The sequence below is a fragment of the Manis javanica genome, chromosome 4, assembly GCF_040802235.1.
Source record: "Manis javanica isolate MJ-LG chromosome 4, MJ_LKY, whole genome shotgun sequence".
NCBI classification, from domain to species: domain Eukaryota; kingdom Metazoa; phylum Chordata; class Mammalia; order Pholidota; family Manidae; genus Manis; species Manis javanica.
The window spans coordinates 4,842,231-4,856,909 of NC_133159.1; the positions used below are offsets into that span (position 1 = coordinate 4,842,231).

At 47.2% G+C, this 14,679-nt stretch overlaps 1 protein-coding gene across 2 annotated transcripts in view; it reads right to left on the reverse strand.

The window, feature by feature from the left end:
• Positions 1 to 1,146, reverse strand: part of DNAJC11 (DnaJ heat shock protein family (Hsp40) member C11) — a 61,830-nt gene extending 60,684 nt beyond the window's left edge. For both annotated transcript variants that reach the window (XM_073233116.1, XM_017641826.3), the window contains exon 1: positions 992 to 1,146. In XM_073233116.1, the coding sequence (XP_073089217.1) occupies positions 992 to 1,063 (72 nt within the window). In that variant the 5' untranslated portion in view covers positions 1,064 to 1,146. The remainder of the gene's footprint in view (positions 1 to 991) is intronic.
• Between the last annotated feature and the right edge of the window lie 13,533 nt (positions 1,147 to 14,679).

Genomic DNA, 14,679 nt, shown 5'->3' on the forward strand with positions numbered 1-14,679 from the left:
TTATTAACACCTTGCATACCAACATTTACTGACAACACATTCTTGACCAGCTTTGCCTAGGACAGCCAAACTTGGCTGGTTCTGATTAGTGGAAAACCTGAAAGATCGAATCAGGGATTCTTGAAGGGCTGGGAAGACCGAACCCAGCTGTTTAAATAAGAGATACACGATCCACGTCATGACCGACCTGACCTTGGATGCCTTCTGCCCTTCATGCTGATCCCGACTGCACTGGTCAACAAGAAACTTACTGGGCCCCCGACTACGCGCCAAACACATTGTGAGACTCTCTTTTTGTCTTTTATTCAATGAGGAAACAGGCTTAAGCCCTTGACGTGCGGGAACCAGCACGCATGCAGAGGCCGTGCTTGGACACCACTTCTTTCCTGGAGTTAGAGCTTCTTCCTAGTCTGCGGCCTCCATAATAGGGCCGTTTAAGTCCGGGAGGCTCTTCCTTCAATTTCTGGACCCGCCGCTCAAGGGAAGGGAGGGCACAAGACACGTGCCTCTAGGCCTGGACTTACTTCAGAGCGGAACGTTCCCAAAGAAGACCGGACATACCCCTGGGGAGGCTGCCTGGTGGTCTTGACCTTGGTGCCTGAGACTCCGTTTCCCGTCCTGCCGGCCGGGTAGATGACACAGGCCCGGAGCCAAGACGGGTGTGGGAGCCACGCGTGGCGCCGGGTCCCCGAGAACAGGGTGCCCCACTCCAGTAGCCTCCACTTCGGGGACCCTGCTCCCTCCTCTGGGTGTGGGGACACACGGGCGGAGGAGGGCAGGGACGGAGGCCGGTCGGACTCCCCACGCGCGAAGGCTGCGGTGGCGGGGACCGCACGGCCGGCCGGCGGTCGCGCATGTCGGGCGGGGTCACGCGGCCTCCCCGCCGGGCCCCGGCCGCCTGTGCTGGGGACGCGGCTGTCGCCACCAGCCCAGCCCTCCCGAACGACCCGGCCCGGCCTCCGCCCCGACGGCGTTCCGCCGCAGGTCTCACCTCCCTGCGCACGTTCAGCAACGAGTAATAGTCTTCATTGTCCAGCTCCTCCTCGCTCAAGGCCGTCGCCATCTTCGCAACCTTTAACCCCGCCAAACCGGCAGGGCCGTGCTCAAGAGGGGGTGGCGAGCTGCGGCTCCGACAGCGCGGGTCGTCCAGGTTGCGCCACCGCGGCCCCTGGCGGCCCGGAGTCGCGCTGCAGCCGGCTGCGCCACAGCAGCCCCTGGCGGTCTGGAGTCGCGCTGCAGCCGCCCGTGCCTGGTCGCCCCGCGCCTGCGCCCTGTGCCCCCGAGTGGTCGAGGGCGGGACGCGGCGCCCGGGAGCACCTGCACGTGCAGGCCGCCAGGCCACCCTCGCTAGAAAGGGAGACTTTGCCGTCACACCCAGGCGGTCGTCACCCTCTGGGCGCCAAGAAGGCAGGCGCCTGAGATGCCTTCCTGTCTAAGCCGCCAGCTTCCAGTGCGGGGCTCATCCGGTCCCCAAATAGCCCCAAGAGCTCACCCAGACAGACGCCTTGTAGACCCCGCTTGCTGACTTCTCTTTGCACAGGACACCTCCAGTGTGGGATTTGTTCCTGCCTACATTGTTCTTTTTTCTCTCCTGGCTACCCAGAACACTGCTCAGAGATCGGACCTCTTAATTTTCGTTTTTTATTAGTGCCTGTATTTAGGGAAACCTGGCCGTGTTTCCGCTCCTCAAAGGACCAGGCAATACCCATTTGGTACCTAATGTAATTGTCTTTGGCAGACGTGGGTACCTAACAGCCCCTATTCCAAAGCAGGTTCTCTTGTAAATTTCTACCTTATAATTTAGCGTTGGATTTTTAATTGATTTCAACCTGGTGCCTGCTGTTTGGTGCATTATTAAAGATGTCTCAGTTACAATCACCTAACTAATTTAAATGTCTTCGAAATGATGCAATTATCAAGAGAAGGTGGACAGCAGGGCTCCTATGCTCTTGCCACCTGTTTGATTCATGGTGACCTGTACCAATTCTTCATTATTTCTCAGGGACGGTTGTTGTTCCTTAGCTAACCATCAGTTTAGAACCATCCCTGTTTCCTTTCCTAAGCAGGTCTCCTGGGAGGCCCCAAACACCTGTCTGTGGATTTGAGAAGTTGATTTCTTTCTCTTCCTAATTTTTGGCCAGATGTGCGCCATCTGGGCCTGTGTATCCTTCCTTCCAAGTTGCTCAGCCCTCTTAGGATCTTTTGGCATGAGACACTTAGGGGTGCTGAGATGGGTTATTCACGAGCGTTGAATCAGTCTGCAACAGACTGTCAGCCCACGTTGTAAATTAAGAGCGATTTTCGCTGTGTGAGGCTTTCTCCACTAGCTTTCCCAGACACACATGTTCTATCAGCTATTCCAGCAATGTTGTATGGTCGTTCCTTTCTTCTCCCTTGCAGAGCAGTGATTAGGGCCAACCTGTATGCTGACATTTGCTGGCCTTTAAGAATTTCTTACAGAGGCTGGCAGAGAAAAAACTATGATGTTGAGATGTTCCTTTTTTCCATAGGTTTGTAGATATTAATTGGTCCATAATGCTCAGTTGGGTAGAAAAGTTCTTTGCCATCCTTCCTCTGCTTTCCACAACACTGCCTCTAGGATTACATAAACAGAATCTAACATATGTTTCAGAATGCCCAGGTCTGTGTTCCTATGACAGACTGACCTGGTTTTTATCACCACTCAAACAAAATAAACAGTGACTCAGGGACGCTCTGCACTTGCTGTCTCTTGGGCCCACGATATTTTATATTATGGTTTCTTGGAAAGCAGTTGTGACAAATGGAAAATAAACTTAGATACACCATCAGCCTGAGAATATATTTACCTGGGGGGTTGGGTTTTTTGTTTTTCCTCTCCAAAAACCCTCATCTGTGATGCACAAGAGAGGAAAGCAGCACAGACTGGCAGGTGAGCACACACACCCAACAGGCTGCTTAGCCCAGAGCAGCTGGCAGGACTCAGGCACCTGGGCTCACCGCCTCGCACTATTTTTTCCTTTTTATTGGGTAAAGCCACAAAGCAATTTATAACTTAGCTGTAGAGCAAAACCTAATCAACTTCTGTAATATCTCTATATAAATGTATATATTACATATATAAATGTATGCATATATAACTGCTACTGAATTCTCTCATCTTTAAGTAGTAAATGAAAGTGGATATTACCTCCACTGTCATTCATATTCAGAATGACCCCAGAACGTTTGGCTTCCCTGCGTAGCCAGGGAAGACACAGGAAGTGTCTTCTCTTTAATGGCTCCGTCTAGTTCTGGGGCCTCCCTTCCGGCATGTAGGGTTAGGGTTGCCAGGATGTCCAGGTAAATTTGCATAAGTATGCTAATATTTCATGGGGCTTATACATATATTGAAAAGAATTCACTGTTTATCTGAAATTCAAATTTAAATGGGCATCCAATATTTTTATTTGCTCTCTCTGGCCACCCCAGTTGGAAACCTTCAGTCTCTTTCCCTATTTTCCAGAGCAATACCTCTGAGAGATGGCGTGAGCAGCCTGACCCAGGCCCTTCTACAGTTAGGCTGAATCCACACCCCTTTTCTACAATTCAAGAGGAAAAATTACCTATAATCTTTTTATTATTCTCTTGCCACTGAGTCCAGATTGGGATTTCATAGCCTGTTTTCCCTGTCCCTGTCCCTCCTGAGCTCTGATAACTCTGTTAAGAGGAGTTAGGGGGGTGGAAAATCATAACTAAGGAAAAAAAGGGGAGAAGCTAGGCCCTGAAGAATTAAATTTTCTTGATGCTATCTCCTCTCTTAACATTTCGGTGACTTGTCATTGACATCTTTAACCAAGATGGTACTTGCCGCAGAGAGCAGTCCCCCGGAGGAAGGGCCACACCTGCTTGCTGGAATGGCCGCCGAGCCTCTGGGTAGAGGAGGCGGGACACAGCAGTGCAGGGATAGACTAGGGGCCTCGGGCTCACCAGTTTCAGGCCTCCCCATTCCGGCAAAGCATCTCCACCATCTCCGGAGCTGCTGTCTTTGGAACTCGGCACTCCATGTGCAATGTCATCCATCCATGGTGCCCTGGTACTAGTTTTCCCTGCTGTTTGCAACATTAGGTTGTCAGTCCAAAATGTTAATCCATCCTAATCCATCAGCTCCCCCAGGGGGTCCTATTCCAACTGCCTTCTCAGCCATTCACTGATATCTTAATCCTCTGACCTTTGGCTCTGCCCATCGTGTTTATTCTCTGTTGGGTTTCTCTCCCTTATCTACCTGTCTACATTCCTCCCAGGCTGTCAAGAGTAGCTGGAGAAAGTCTTGAAAAATACGAAGTTGATGCTCTCTGACCTCAGCAGGCCCCCGCTGTTACTTGGCAAGCCTATGATATTCACTTCTTAACGCTGTAACTTCTGCCACAGTGTCTCTTCAGCTGTCTTTACGTTGGAAAGCAGTATCCAAGAATGGGCACTGGTGTTTCAGCAATTCACAGGAAGGAAATGGTTTCCATTCTCTTGGAATTAACACTCTAACTGAAGGGGTGGGGGGGAGGCAGACAGTAAACCATTAGTTAATAGACTAGATAAATTCAGATGCTAAGAATGGTTTAGGTAAAGTGAGACGGTGACACGATGGTGGAACATGTCAGGTGAGGGAGGTCACGTTAAGTTGGTTGGTTACAGTAGATCTATTCGGGAAGATAATTTTGAACTGAACGATAGGAAGGATCGAGCTTTGCAAGACCTCAAGGAAGAACTCTGGTGCAAAGGCTTGGGGGCAGGAATGCGTTCGTTGTACATCAAGAACTGGGAGAGAGCCGGTGAGCACGGAGCTGATGCAGGATGGGGGAGAGCAGCAGGAAAAGAAGTCAGAGCAGCTCAGCCAGGTGGCCTCTTAGAGGGCAGTGGTCAGGAATTTAAATTGTATTCTGGCCATACTGGCGAACCATTTAAGGATTTTAAGCAGGGACGTAACATGGTCTTGTTTTCCCCCCAAAGGATCACTCTGGGGACACTGGGTTAGAGGGAGCAAGAATGAAAGTCCCCCTGCCCACAAACACACCCCCTATAACCCTGGTGGAGGTTATTGCCATGTTCCACAGAAGAGGCTCGTGGACTTGGATGAAGACAGGAGCGTGGGGACGGCCAGGCATGGAGCACGTGTTGACTGGAGTCAGCAGGAATGCTAATAGGCTGACTCGGGGGGTCCGGAGAAAGAGAGGAATCAGAATTTACTCCTGCATTTTTGCTTGAGCAACTGGGTAGTCAGGCCGTTTGTACTGCTGAGGAAGGCTAGGGGTGAGGCCGACTTGGAGGGCATGACAAAGGGTTCTGTTGTGGAGAATCAGAGCTAGATCTTGATTAGACCTCAGTATGGAGACGGCACCTGCTGCTTCTGCCCCGTTTCCCACTCTGCCTGTCCTTGCAATCAGAAACTCGTCCCCAGCATTTCGTTAATATTCCCTTCTCAAAGTTTCCAACGTCTTGAGTCCCAAATTCAACAGCATCTGTTCAGTCCCCATCCTCCTGGACTCCAGGTGGTGTGCCATGGTTTGCCCGCCTCACTGTGCCCTTTGCCTCCTCAGCTGCTTCACTTTCTCTCTCTCTTAACATTTCCCTGTGTCATGCCCCCTTCCTTCTTCGTCCTGCTAGCACCCAGCATCTTTGCGATCTGGAGTCACATATCTTTTAGCCTTATACCTCCTGACTTTCCTGTATGGATCTTTGGTTCGAGCCAGGTAAAAAACAAAAACAAAAGCAAAAACAAAAAAACCCACAAAAGCCCAACTCTGAACCTTCCTTGAATTTCTTGGATCCTCATCCTTTGCTGCATCGCTGAGCTTCTACATAGGGTCATTGACCTTCAGCCTAAAAAACACTCACTCCATGGAATTTCTTTCAGTGTGGGTCTGCAATTGGAGAACTTTCTCAGCTTTTGTTTATTTGAAAATGTCTTTATCTTTTAATATCAAAGACTTCATTGATATTAAAAGATATTGTCTCAGGGTAGAGAGATTTAGTTTGGCAGTTATTTTGTTTTCCAGCACTTTGGCAATATCCTTTCAATTCCTTTAGGCTTCCAATGTTGCTGCTGTGAAGTGATTCTCTTTCTCTGTAGGGGATCCCAGTTAAACACATTAGACCTTCTTAATGTATCCTTTTTATACTCTTTCCTATCTTCCCTCTTTTTATACCTGTGGCTTCTTTGTGGACAGTTTCCTCTGTCCAATCTTCCACTTCACTAATTCTCTTGTTTTCCAATTTTTTTTACTACTTTCCTGAGGTACATATTCATGTGCAATAAAATGTACATATTTTAAAGTGAACGATTTTATGTTTTGGCATAGGTATACATAAATCCATTACTGTAATTAAAATGATGAGCATTTCCATCACCACTAACAGAGTCCTCATGCCCTTTTAAAATCTATCCCTTTCTTCATTCCTATTCCAGGCAACCACCAACTCACTATCATTATAGATTAGGCTGTGTTTTCTAGAATTGAGTATATGGACTCCTCCATCTGCTCCGCAGCTGTCATCCTGCATCTTCCCTGTACTATCATGTAGATCAACCTTTTTTCTCCCTGCAGTGTGGTTCTCCTGTTTCCTTTTTTGTTTGTTTTTTTCCTTTGTTTTTGATGGAGCAATTCTTCCTACTGTTTTTTAAGAACTTGAATGCCCTCATCCTTTCTGTTGATAGCTAATTTGACAGGTAGGTAGTTTGGCTAGGTATAAAATTCTAGTGTGTGAAACTTTTTCTTCAGAATTTTGAAGGCATTGTTTTACCATCTTCAGGTTCCCAGAATTGCTGGCAAAAAGGATGATTCTATTCTGATTTCTGAGGCTTTGTAACTGTTTTTCTTCTTTCTTTGGAAATACTGTTTTTATTCCTAATGTTCTGAAATTCTAAGATGATGTACCTTGTATGGGTCTTTTAAAATTCATTGTACTGTGCAATCTGTAGGTTCATTTAACCAGGAAACTTCTGTCCATCACTTCTGGAGAAATTTATTTGATTGTTTGATAATTCCATTGGTTTTCTTGGTTTGTTCTTACTGGAGCTCTGTTTATTGTAATGTCAGACCTCCTGGACTGATTCCCTAGTGGGTTTTTCCTTTTTCTTGCCAATATTTTGTCTTTCAGTCTTTGTTAGAATCTTAATTATATCTACTGAAACTTTTATTGATTTTTAAAAGTGTTTGTAATAATATTTTGAAATTTTCCAGAGCTCTTTCTTGTTCTGTAATTGTTTTTTCTTTAAAATACTTTATATATGCAATATGTTCTCTTATTTCCATGAGGATGTATTTAAGTTTTATTCCTCACTGTTTCTGTTCCTCCTAGCTCTTTTTTCCTGTTTAATTCGGCCAGAATTTTTGTGGGGGACTGCAACATCTCTGCCACTAAATGTAATGGTGTATTTTTTCTCTACATATGTGTATAACAGTAACAATATTATACACAGCAATAATAGTAGTGTAACTTGATTTGTGTGTCCAGACCTGATTCCAATGGGTGTAAATATGTGGGATGGGGTCTTCCCACACATACTTACACCAAGCAATTTTCAAACACCAGCAGGGTGTTGGGGAGCTCAACTCAATTCTGATGCTATCTATCTGGAGACAGCACCAGATTCCCAGGTTGGGGCTCCGTCCTACAAGACTGCCCTCCACCCTCTGACTCCAGACGCCAGTCACAAGCCCCAGGCGGTTACCTGTGCTTCTGACCTACTGGCTACAGATTGGAGATTCCCAAGACTTCCCCCTTAGGTTTGATTGATTTGCTAAAGCAGCTCACAGAACTCAAGAAAACACGTATACCAGTTTAATAAAGGATACAAATTAACAGCTGGAGGAAGAGAGACATAGGGCGAGGTCCCGACTAAAGGAGCTTCTATCCTCGTGGAGCTTGGGTCTGGCTCGGTGGCACATGGAGGTGTTCTGGTTCCCCAAGCACAGAAGCAGCATCCAGAGCAGAGCAAGCAGAGCTGAGCAGAGAGAAAGACAGTGAACTCTTCTCACGGGTTTTGTGAGGGCTTCACTGAATAGTCTAGATTGACTAAATTATTGCCATTGTCTGATTCAGCCTCTAGCCTCTATCCTTGGACGGGGATACAAAAATCTCTCCTGTTTCACCTTTAAGACTCCACAGTTTTTTGGGAACTGAGGATGAAGACAAAATATACCTGGGAAATATATATTTGGTCATGTGAATGACCAAATATGTATTTCTTATAACTCATTATATCACAGGGACTTTTCCCAAAGCTCTGGGGATCCTTGTCTATTCTTGGGAACTCCATGAACATGTTCAAAGCTCTTCTTCTGGTAGACTCATGGAGCGCTGTGAGGTAAGATTTCCCAGATGTCAGATCTGTAGGTCTTTTCTCTTGGGTGGATTGGTTTTACCAGAGAGAAGTCCCCCCTTCCTCCTGCCCGGGTAGATGAAAGGCCTGGAGGGGTTGGGGCTGGGAATAGGACCTCAGTGCCTTGACAGTCACAAAATTTTCATTTGCAGTACAACATCTGGTGTCAAGCTATGCTCAGATATCTAGACTGCAAAATCTTTCCTGTTGCACTTCACCAGATGATAAACGTCCTACAGGGGTGGGGGTGGTGTAGTTGCCTGGCTGTGCAGATTTGGGGAAGGATTTCCGGGGTTCTTGTTATTCTTTATGTATTCTTCCCAGCCTCCAATTCCTGAACGACTCCTAGATCCTGCAAACAAACCAGCCCAGTTCTAGTTGTCTTCCCACACCCCACAGGCATTTTGCAGAGTGGAGAAAGCTGTACCCCAAGTCTGTTACAAAGGGCCCCTCCATTTCACATCCTCCAAATTTTTGTTGACATCTTTTGTCTGATGTTGTCTCCTCTTCCCTTCATTTTATACACACGCATCTATACCTGTTTGATTCATCTATTACCATTTTCTTGGGATTTCTGGAGGGAGCAAAGAGAAAGTCCTGCATGCATTTTGTCAGGTTTAATCTAAGTCCCTTTGGACAGTGTAATGTCAGGGCACTTCCTGATTTGTGCCACTTATATCCCACTGATAAATTCCTATCACTTACACATTTATTTTCTTTGTTAGATGATAGGCTCCTGAAGCAAGTGCTTGAAATACTTTGTGTTTACATTTCCAACAGCGCTGTGTGCCTGGCATATAATCAGTGCTTGAGGCACATGCATGTATTTAGTGTGTGCTAAAGCTAGAGGAGAGAGAGAACCTGAAACAAAAGACGATGGAAGTAGAGAAGCAGAGATGCTTTTATCCACTGACAGGCAGAGGAACAGAGCTCAGGTTGGAGCCAAGGACCCTCCAGTACCAAACAGTGCAAGGAAACCCCCAAGTCTTTTTGAATTAGGGTAGATCAGCGCTTGACCCAACAGCTCTGATCTCAGGAACTGTGTGGCTCTGCAGTTCGGTAAGCTTCCCCTCTGTGTTCCCCATCTTCTTGGAAATCCTGAGAAGAGACAAGTGAAGGTGGCTTATCACAGAGGGTGGGTGAGTGGGGACCTACCTTGACCAGAGAGTAAGGCCACGTTTGAAGAAATGGCTCCTTTTAAATTAAGTGTTAACTTAAAAAAGAAAAACCTCTGGGTTTTTTTGTTGGCTATTTTGTCTTATTTTATTTGTTTCCACAAGTTTGTTTATTTTTCTGAACAGTGAGATGTTTACTGTATAACAGAACAAGAGACTCAAGGCCAGGTGGTTCTACAAGTGGCCAGGTCAGCTGCTTAGCTACTCCATCAAGGAGGAAGGCCCCTCCATGGGGCACCCTGCCATTCCTGGGCATTGTATCTGCTTAGAGGGGACCCTCTTATGGTGCCTCGATGACTCTGTATGTCATTTAAAAATATATATATGAATATTCTATGTTACAAAAATATCTGGAGTCCTTGGAGGGAGGGGGAAGGAAGAGTTGTTTCATGGGTGTGGAGTTTCAGTTTGGTGAGATGGAAAGGGTTCTGAAGGTTGGTTGTCCCACACCGTGAATGTCCTTAACACTGCTGAGCTGTGCAGTTAAAAATGGCTTAGGTGATAAAACTTATGTGTATTTTACCACAATTAAAAAAGTTTAAAAATATATTAGAAGTCTTGACCTCTTAACTTTGGGTGGCTTTTGAATTGAGAGACCTTTCCTCGATCCCACTGTCATCAGGAAAGTCAAGGGATAACCAGTCATGGATTGGAAGTCCCAGAGCCAGCAGAGACCCCGCTGCTCACGGCCACAGCTGACACATAGGGGGGCTCACAGCTTGCGTTTCCTAAGGGCTTTCCTATTTGAGGGAAGCATGGCCTCAGTTGGAGACAGCGGCTGGCAGAGTCCTTAGATCTTCAGCAGTAAAGCTAAGACACTCTGGAGAGGCCAGAGCAGTCTCCAACCTCAGCCCTATTGACATGGGGTGCTGGAGAACTCTTTGTTGTGGGGCCGTCCTGTGCACCGTAGGAAGCTCAGCCGCGTGTGGGCCTCCACCCACCAGATGCCAGGAGTACCAGACCCCGACTGCAGCAACCAAAGATGTCTCCAGACGTCGCCCGGGGGCCGGAGTGGCTGTGGTTGAAAACTGCTGGGCAAGAGGTGGCAATGCCATACAGAAACCACAAAGATCCCAACGTCCATTCCTCCAACACTGGCTCCTCCTGCTGCAGACATTCTGAGCTGAATTTCCTAGCTTCTGGAATAAAATGAATCGAAAAATATGTAACTTACTATTTATGGAATAGTCACTATGGGCCAGACACTGTGCTAACTTTCATTATCCTATTTAATCTTTCCAATGATTCTGTGATGTAATTATTAATATCCTGTTGCAGGTGAGACAAGTGACTTTAGAGAAGTGCTTGCCCCCCAGCGAGAGGAGCTAGTCAACAGCGACGCCAGGATTCAGTGCGGGTCTGTCTCCTTTTACGACTGCCTCTACGTTTATTGACTTGTTTTTTTTCTCTTTAAGTTCATTTATATAATGTTGTTTCAGAAGACCTTTAGCCATACGTGTGATAAAGCTTTATTTTATAATCCCCCTGGACATGTGGTGTGTCAAGATGTTATCAGTGACCCACAAGAGTAGGGAATGTTCGATTGCCCACTCAGCAGCTTTGACGCCGAGATAGAGTACCTCTGGATCAGGAGATAAGTGCATTTCTGCATCCAAGACGCGGCCGCTGGGGCCCGACCTTGGTCCCCTTCCCAGTTGTGAGACTGCTTCAATGTCCCTTAGCCAGTAGAGGGCAGGCCTGTGGTCCCAATAGACAGAAGTGGGCAAAGAAAATTGTTCTTGAAGGTCTTGGAACACAGAGGGAAAGGTTTCAGACAAAGGGCAGCTGCATCATTTGCTTGTCCAGAGGTGGGGCTGTTTTTACATTTTTGTGAACAATGATTTTAATTTTGTCCTGTTGTTTTAAATATGCACAGCCTCCTTCTATAACGGTAGCCTGAAGTTAAAAGATCACCTTAGCTTCATTTTCCTCTTCCTGACTTTTCACTGTTAAGATGATCTTGGTCAGCAAGTGTCATAGCAACAAGAACTATTTCTCCTGTGAAATACCGCCGAGGAGGAGAGGGTTTCCTCTACTTCATCCTGTTTGGTAGGTCCTCGGGGTCTCCCTGCCACGCCTGCAGCACGGGCCAGGTGTTCAGGCCGCGGCACGCTACCCAAGGCAGGACGCTGAGTCCCAAAGGTGGCGTGTATACTAAAAGAGGACAGCTTCACCAGTTTGTATTTTATGAAGAAGAAAATTACTCACAGAACCTTTAGTAAAAATTCTGTCCAGGCTGAAATTCTGATGAACTTACCAAAATCTTCACTTTTGCGTGCTTACCAGCATAAAAATCCCAGGAAGGATGAACCAAAAACCTCTCTCCAAGTTTGTTAAGTTTCCTGGAGAAACAGGATTTTACCCGCTGCCTGGCCTTTCTGCCAGCTCCGTGTAACTAGTTATGTACCTGGCAGAGCCACATGATTATAAATAAGCAGCTGGTCCCACAGGGTAGGCTGTGGGTAAGGCGGAAATTCTAGCAGGAGATAACTCATCCAGCTATTCATACAGAGACTTTTCCTTTTCTGTCCCTGTGCCCACCGGCATTTCTGTGGAGTTGAGCATTTTCAGAATCTGTCCTGAACTGGAGCGAGGGGACACGGTCTTGAAGCATTCCTCTCCTTTCTTACTCTTCTGTACTCCTCACTTCCTGGTGTGTCTGGTTATGCTTTAGGTCATTGCAAAGCCTAGTACAATGGTTGTTTGGGAAAAATCCAAAGAATGTCACAGATTCCATGTGTTTGATAAAGGAAGATGAAAGTTCTCACTCAAAAAGCAATGAGTTGCCACCAGAAACAGCTTACTTGTTGGATTCTTGTATTTTATGTGATGTTAGGGTAATTAGTTCCTCACAAACAAAACAGAAGGACAAAAGTTTCAAGGTTTGGAATCACCATGGCAACGCCAGGGTCCCTGCCGTGCTCACTCTAAGAATGACAGGAACTGGGCATGCCGATCCTCTGCAACTGGCCAGAGCCTCAAGCCCACGGGCTAGCCCCTTGGGGCTTGGAAGGTGTGTCCTCGCAGCTGTCAGGGCAAAGCCTCCTGATACACGGGTGGGGTGGGCAGAACAGTGGCCCCCCTCCAAAAAGATATGTCCAAGTCCTTGTCCCTGGGACCTGTGAATTTATATCAAAAAAGTATCTTTGCAGATGTAATTAAGGTTCTTGTGATGAAATCATCCTGTGTTTAAGGTGGGCCACAAATCCAATGACATGTGGCCCTATAAGAAAAAGGCAGAGGGAGATTTGAGACCCAGACACGCTGGGAAGGAGTCCTTACAGATGGAGGCAGAGATGGGAGCAATGCGGCTACAAGCCAAGGGCCACCAGGGGCCACCAGAAGTTGGAAGAGATGGGAAGGACCCCCCTCTCAGAATCTTCAGAGGGAGTGTGGCTCTGCTGCCTCCAGAACTGGGAGAGAATAAATTTCTGTCTTTTAAGCCACCCAGTTCGTGGTACTTGGTAACAGCAGCCACAGGAAACTGATACCAGCGGTGACTCTGCTGCCTGCATCCCGTGCCTTTTTATGCTTGAGTTATAGCAGAGGGCCTTTTACCACTGAGTGAGGCACACACCTTTTTTCCTGAAAGACGGGATGGGCCACCCAACCAGCCAGATCATCAGAATCAGCTCTCGGATCAGCGGGCTCTGCTTGGGCTGCAGGCGCTCATTCTGGCACCCTGACAGCGTCCCTCTTCCTAACAATAGCTGTGACTAGGAACAGCTCCCTGACCTCCCGTCCTTCCCTCTCCCAGAAGCTCATTTGAAGGCTAGTTTCATTGCTAGTACTCCTTTCTCACTCTGGTCGGAAGCCTCTTTTTGTGGCATCGTAGATGGTTTCCATGGAAACGAAAGGTTGAGTGAGAATGGTGCCAGTGTGCATCTAAACTTCAGAACCAAACAAGAGCTACTGTTTTTGCCTATCCTGGAGTGTCGTGCATTCTGAAGATGTCACAGAGGATTTGGGAAGGTTTATCCATAATTTCCTGATTTTCTTCTGCATGCCAGCCCACCTGGCTAATGAAGCATGGGGACGACATGGGAACCTCCCAGATCCTCTCGTCCCTGCTTCTTCAGGCTTTCTGTTAATTTAGGTATGTGGATGCAAATGTCAACAGGTAGGGTGAGATTTGCTATAAATAAGCAGCTGGTCCCACAGGGTAGGCTGTGGGTAAGGCGGAAATTCTAGCAGGAGATATCACAGCCAAAGACATCACCCATCTAAACTCATCCATGATCAGTGTATCAAGATCAGCGGATGCAAGAGGGAAAGGGACCCAATGCTGTGCGCTTGTCCTCATGACCCCGAGGACAGAGGCTGTGAATTAACTCCTGCCTCTGCCAGTACAAAGGACAGCCTCTGACGTCACAGGCTTCTCCGGGAAGCTCTGCTCCGGAAGCAGACCGTAACCAGGCCTCCCGCCGGCTCTCAGTACCTGCGAGGGGCACCGGTGGAGGAGCCCAGGGAGGGGTGCTGCTGGAGGCCTGAAGCTCTGCCTCCTTGCTTTTCAGGAGATGCCACCTGGTAATTCTCATGTGGGAGTAGGCGAGGTGGACATATTACCACCCCAACTGGGGTGCTTTTTAGAAGACAGCCACCGTTAATCATACCGAGACCATAGGTACAGTCTGGACTGGCCCTGGAAAAGAGGGCCATCTGGTAACCCTAGCTCTGGGCCCATCTGTTCCCAGCTCCACTGGGGAGCTCAGCACCTCAGTGCCTAGGACTCCATGTGTGGACTTTGTATCTTACCAGTTCCCTGTGCCAGTGCTGGCCAGTGGAGTTTCCTGTGAAGACAGAAATGCTCTGTATCTGTGCTGTCTAAAAAAATACCATAGCCACTTGTCAAATATGGCTACTGAGTACTTGAAATGTAGTGAGTGTAACTAAGGAAATAGGATTTAAATTTATCTAATTTTAATTAATATACATATATATGGCCACACACAGCTAGTGGCTACTGTATTAAGACAGTGCAGGCCTGGATGATTTCAGCCAGTCCTGTGGCTTTAAATACCATCTATACGCCTCCCAAATTTATCTAGCCGTCCCAACCTCTCTCCTAAAATCCAGACCCATATATCTAATCACCCATTTGATATCTTTACTCGTATGTCTAAAAGGCACTTCAAACTGAACATATTCGAAACTAACTCTCTGATG